The sequence below is a fragment of the Scylla paramamosain genome, chromosome 37, assembly GCF_035594125.1.
Source record: "Scylla paramamosain isolate STU-SP2022 chromosome 37, ASM3559412v1, whole genome shotgun sequence".
NCBI classification, from domain to species: Eukaryota; Metazoa; Arthropoda; class Malacostraca; order Decapoda; family Portunidae; genus Scylla; species Scylla paramamosain.
This window is the reverse complement of record NC_087187.1, coordinates 1077501-1082500: the sequence shown is the minus strand read 5'-3', so window position 1 is coordinate 1082500 and position 5000 is coordinate 1077501. Positions and strand designations below refer to the sequence as shown.

Here is a 5000-nt window from a genome sequence, read left to right as displayed (position 1 = left end):
GGGGGGGGATGGGTGAGGGGGGGATGGGTGACTGGTTTAATTGGTGAAGTGATGGTTGTTTAAAATGAAGTGATGGGTGTTTAAAATGGTGGTGATGGGTGTGGTTCTGATTGGCTGGATTGGTAATTGGGGGAAATGGGGTGACTATTTAATTGGTGGAGTGATGGTGAGTGTCTTAAATGGTGATGGAGTGGGGATGACTGCTTAAATGGTAATGAGGTAATTGGTGATTGTCCTAACTGGTGATTAATGACTGGTCTAACTACTGATACTACATAATTGACTGGTAAGACTTACTGATGATTGGCTGATTTGACCAAGAACTGCCACCTCTTCTATTTCCTATTTGTTTCATTAATTCCTTTAACTTGAATGGGAGAGAATTAAACTGGTATTGATTGACTGTTGGGACTAGACTGGTAAGGATTGGACTGGTAAGGTCTGGCTGGTTAAATACAAGGTAGTAATAATAATGTTGATTTTTCTTCTTTAACTAAATCTTTTGTGGTTTTTGTTGCTATTTATATATTTATTTGTTTATTTGTTATTCGTCATCCTCTTCTTCTTCTTCTTCTTCTTTTTCTCGTTCTCCTTCTCCCCTACAGTTTTTTTTCCTCCTTGTATTTTTCTCTCTATTTTTCTGTCTTTCTTCTTCTTGTTCTTCTTCTTCCTCCTCCTCCTCCTCCTTCTCCTCCTCCTCCTCCTTGACAGACTTCATAAGACGCTAATTTAACTTGTAACATTTTCCTAGTAGCGACTGTTTCCTGTTTCCCATTTTCTTTTTCGTGATTGTTTTGAAAAAGTTTCCCCCTTGATAGAATTTCCTTCGTTTTCTTTTTTTTCATTTTTATTTATTATAGGATCGTATTGTCGGTAGTGGTGGTAGTGGTGGTAGTAGTAGTAGTAGTAGTAGTAGTAGTAGTAGTAGTAGTAGTAGTAGTATCAACTGTTTCGCTTTTTGTTTTCCTTTTTTTCCTTTCTTTTTTTTTTGATTACCAACAGAATTTCATCCCTTCACTTTTTAATTAAGTTTCCCTTAATAAAAAAACACATCCTGACTTTTCACACACAAATTTCCACAGTGTATATATATTTTTTCCCTGGAAACTCTCATACTTAGATAAAAAATTAGAGTTAGTTTCCATAATCTCTCTCTCTCTCTCTCTCTCTCTCTCTCTCTCTCTCTCTCTCTCTCTCTCTCTCTCTCTCCCTCTCTCTCTCTCTCTCTCTCTCTCTCTCTCTCACTCCATTTAACTTCTTCTATATTTTTCCCGTCATAAATATCGGGTTTCTACAAAATTTCCCTGTCAGTCTTCCTTTAAGGGTCCTTCTGGTGACCTGTACCCTAGATAGACAAAATTTCCCGATATTTTTTCCCTAGATAGACCAAAATTTCTTTAGATCGACTAAAAGTTACCCTAGACTTTTTTTTTCCTTTTTCTGGTGAACCAAATTTTTCCTTTCGAATTTTCCTTGATTGATTTAAGTTTTCCCTGCCATATTTTTTTTTTTTTTAGAGCGATTAAAAATTTTCCTCGCTTTTTCCCTGGTGGAGTAAAATTTTTCCTTGAGTTTTTTTTTCCTGATAGACTAAAACTTTTCCGAGATCCTTCCCTGATCGACCAAACTTTTCCCACCCCCCAAAAAAATTTCCCTGAACCAAAATTTTCCCTAGACTTTTTACTTGATAGACCAGACTTTTCCTTGACTTTTCCCTTAAAAAAAACCCAAATTTTCCCTTAGACATTCCATGATCGACCAGAATTTTCCCTAGAGTTTCCCCAGTGCCTCAGAATAAGAAGTGTTTTCCCCTAGTGTATCCTCTATTTTCCCTTTTTCCCTCTGATTCTTACTTGATTATATATTCTGTTCATTTCTGACTTTTATTTCCCCTCAGATTGTTTCCAGTTTCCTCGAACCTTGAGGGGGAAAAAAATGGTTGAGTTTCCTCTTCCATCTCCTCTTTTTTTCCCTCATTTTTTCCGCACTGTTTATATTTTCCTCTTTTCTTAAGGGGAAAAAACGGAGTAAATTTCCTCTTTCCTTTTTTTTCTCCTTTAAGATTTTCCCTTATATTTATTTTCCCCTTTTACTCTTCCTTTATTTATCTCTCCTTACTCCCCTCTTCCTCCTCTCTCTCTTTCTCTCTCTTCCTCTGTTTCCTCCCCTCACCTCTTCATCCTCTTACTCCTCTCTGTTTCCCTCGCTCACCCATTCACTCTCCTCTTCCTCCCACTCTCACTGGTATAAATGGCTCTTCTTCTCCCCTCTCCCCTCTCTCCCCTCGTATCTCCCCTCTCTCTCTCCATTAGTTACAGATTGGAGCCCTCTCTCTCCCCTCACTTCCCCTCACTTCCTCCCCCCCCACATTCCGGCTCCTGTTCTCCCCAGTGGCTTCTCTCCTGTTTCCCTTCCGCTCTTGTCATCTTATTTTCCCTCTTTTTTCCTCTTTTTTTCCCCTGAATAGTGATTTGTACCTAGTTTCCCTTTATTTCTGCTAGTTTCCCATTCACTCCTATCCTCCCACTTCAGTTTCCCACCTTCCCATCATCTTCCCATCACCTCCCCTCACCCCTTTACCTTTCCTCTCACCTCACCTCCCCTCCCTTCCCCTCACTCCCCTCTCCCCAGTTCACGTTGTTTCCCTTTTCCTCACCTCCCCGTCTCCCCAGTTCATGCTGTTTCCCTTCGGCCTGGTGCTGGACCCCTCACTGCACATCCGCCTCGCTGGGGAGAGAATCCTGCAACTGCTGGGGAAGGATCTGCTGGGGAGTGAATTTCTACAGCATTTTGTTGTGCAGCGTCCCCAGGTCAACTTTTCATGGGAGGCGGTAAGTTTATACATCCTACGTGGGGGGGGGTAGGATACTGGGGGGGTGTAGGAGGGAAGGATATGACAGCTGGGTCGTTAATATAAGTTCAGTGTGTATTCTAGGGGGTCCTTCGGTATTCCTGATAATGTTTTGCCTCTCGTATCCTGAAGGAGGCTGTGAAGGAGGGAGGCTCTTGGTGGGGAAGGGTCCTTAAACCTCCACTGCCCAACGTGTCATATTCTGTAAGAGGGCAGGAGGGTGAAGGAAGGATATCAGTGTTGGGGTATCCTGTAGAAGGCGGTGAAGGAGGAAGAACATGCAAGAAAAGGGTCCTTCTTTTTAACCATCCTTGTTATCCTATTTCCTTAGTATCCTTCGTGTCTTGGAAGGATAAGGGTTGTTTAATCCTGTGGGAGGCGGTGAAGGAGGAAAGGTATGGGTGAGGAGGTTCCTTCTTCACTATTATCCTGTTTAATGAAGGAGAGAATGAAGGAGCAAGGATATTGGTGAGGATAATCCTTCACGCTTTTGTATCCTAGTATCCTACAGCTAATTCCTTCATTTGAGCCTTATACCAGCACAGGGGGAGAATATGCAAGGGAAATTAAAAAGGGGGAAAAATATATATAATGAAAGAATTGGAAGTAGCTAATCTCTCTCTCTCTCTCTCTCTCTCTCTCTCTCTCTCTCTCACAGGTTCAGATGTTCGAGAACGTGACGTGGGAGGTGGAGTCCAAAAAGCTTCCTGAACCAAGCACGAGAACCAACAGTCTGGACGCCATGCAAAATATGTCAGTCTGCCCTTAACATTTCTCGTTTTCTTTCTCTTTTTTTTTGATACGTTTTGTTTGTTTGTTTGTTTGTTTGTTGTTTACCTTACTTTTGAGCGGGGTTTCATTAATTAATCTTGTTTGTTTGTCTGTCTGTCCTTTGTAGTGCTCGTTTTCTTTTGTGTTTCCGTTTTCTTTATATAGATGACTAAAACTTTTCGATTTTTTTAAAGTTATTTTATTACGAAATGGTTTTAAAAGTAACTCATATTTTTTTTCATATAAATTTCTACACTTTAAACTTTTCTAATTTTTTTCCGTGTTTTTTTAATAAAGAAACTGACTTTTTGCAACCAATATTTAGTCTACCTTTACAATTTCTTTCAAACTTTCTTTTCAATCTTTCCTTTCTTCCTTGTTTTTCTTTATTTCATTATAATTTTTCTTTCACCCTTCCTTTTTCCCTTCCCAACCTCCCCTGTGCCCTCTACCGAACCTTCTCCCCTCATCCCTAACTCCCAACTCCCCACCCTCACCCCTTTAACTAACCCTTTTTCCCTTCATCCCCATCCCCCTCTCCTAATCTCCCCAGCATCTCCCCTCTCCTAGTTTCATATTTCGTACCCCAATCATCCCCCTCTTCCTCTCCCTCTCTCCCCTCTCACCTGAAACTGCACCTCTCACCTTGTTCAATTAGCCTCTCCCTCTCCCTCACCTGCGCCTCCCTTTACGATCAGCATTTGAAACCTTTAAAGGGAAGTGGATCCTTTCTGAAGGGAATCCAGTGCTATTCAGCCTAGTACTGGATCCTCTTCTGTGTCTCATATATATTTTTTTTTGTTATGATTCTTGTTCTTGTTCTTTCATTTTTCTGTCTATCTTTTACTTGATTCTCTCTTTCTTTATTCATATCGTTTATTTTCTTCATTTCTCTAATATTTTTCCTCGTTTTTTTCCCCTTTACTGCATCTCTTATTTACTCTTTCCTATTCCTTTTTTTTTAACTTTTCCTACCTTCATTGATTCATTTCCCTTATAAACCCATCACTTTCTCTCTTCTCTCCCTTTCTTCCCTCACAAACGCATTCCTTATCCTTTTCCCCCCTTCCCTTCCTCACAAACCCATTCCTTACTCTTTTTCCCCCCTTCCCTTCCTCGCAAACCCATCACTTTCTCTCTTTTCTCCCTTCCTCCCTCACAAACCCATCCCTTCACCCTATTTCATAACTCCTACCCAACCATATTTCTCCCTTCAACTCTTTATTCACCTCCATACCATCCTATCCTCCCTTCCCTATCATTCTTCACTATTCCTTCTCTGCCAGTCATCACCCACTCCTGTCTCCTCCCTCAGGCCTCCCCCAAGACGCGGGTCAAGCCAAGCACCGTGGTCAGGCCAACAGTCCTCTCTTCACAA

General features: G+C 41.2%; 1 protein-coding gene across 1 annotated transcript in view; it reads left to right on the top strand.

Moving 5' to 3' along the window:
- LOC135091265 (soluble guanylate cyclase 89Db-like) overlaps positions 1–5000 on the top strand; it is a 25555-nt gene that overhangs the window by 13112 nt on the left and 7443 nt on the right. Inside the window, 4 exon segments of the mRNA XM_063988741.1 lie at positions 2673–2737; positions 2739–2831; positions 3510–3604; positions 4938–5000. The exon segment at positions 4938–5000 is cut by the window's right edge and continues 78 nt beyond it. Of these exon segments, the coding sequence (XP_063844811.1) occupies positions 2673–2737; positions 2739–2831; positions 3510–3604; positions 4938–5000 (316 nt within the window).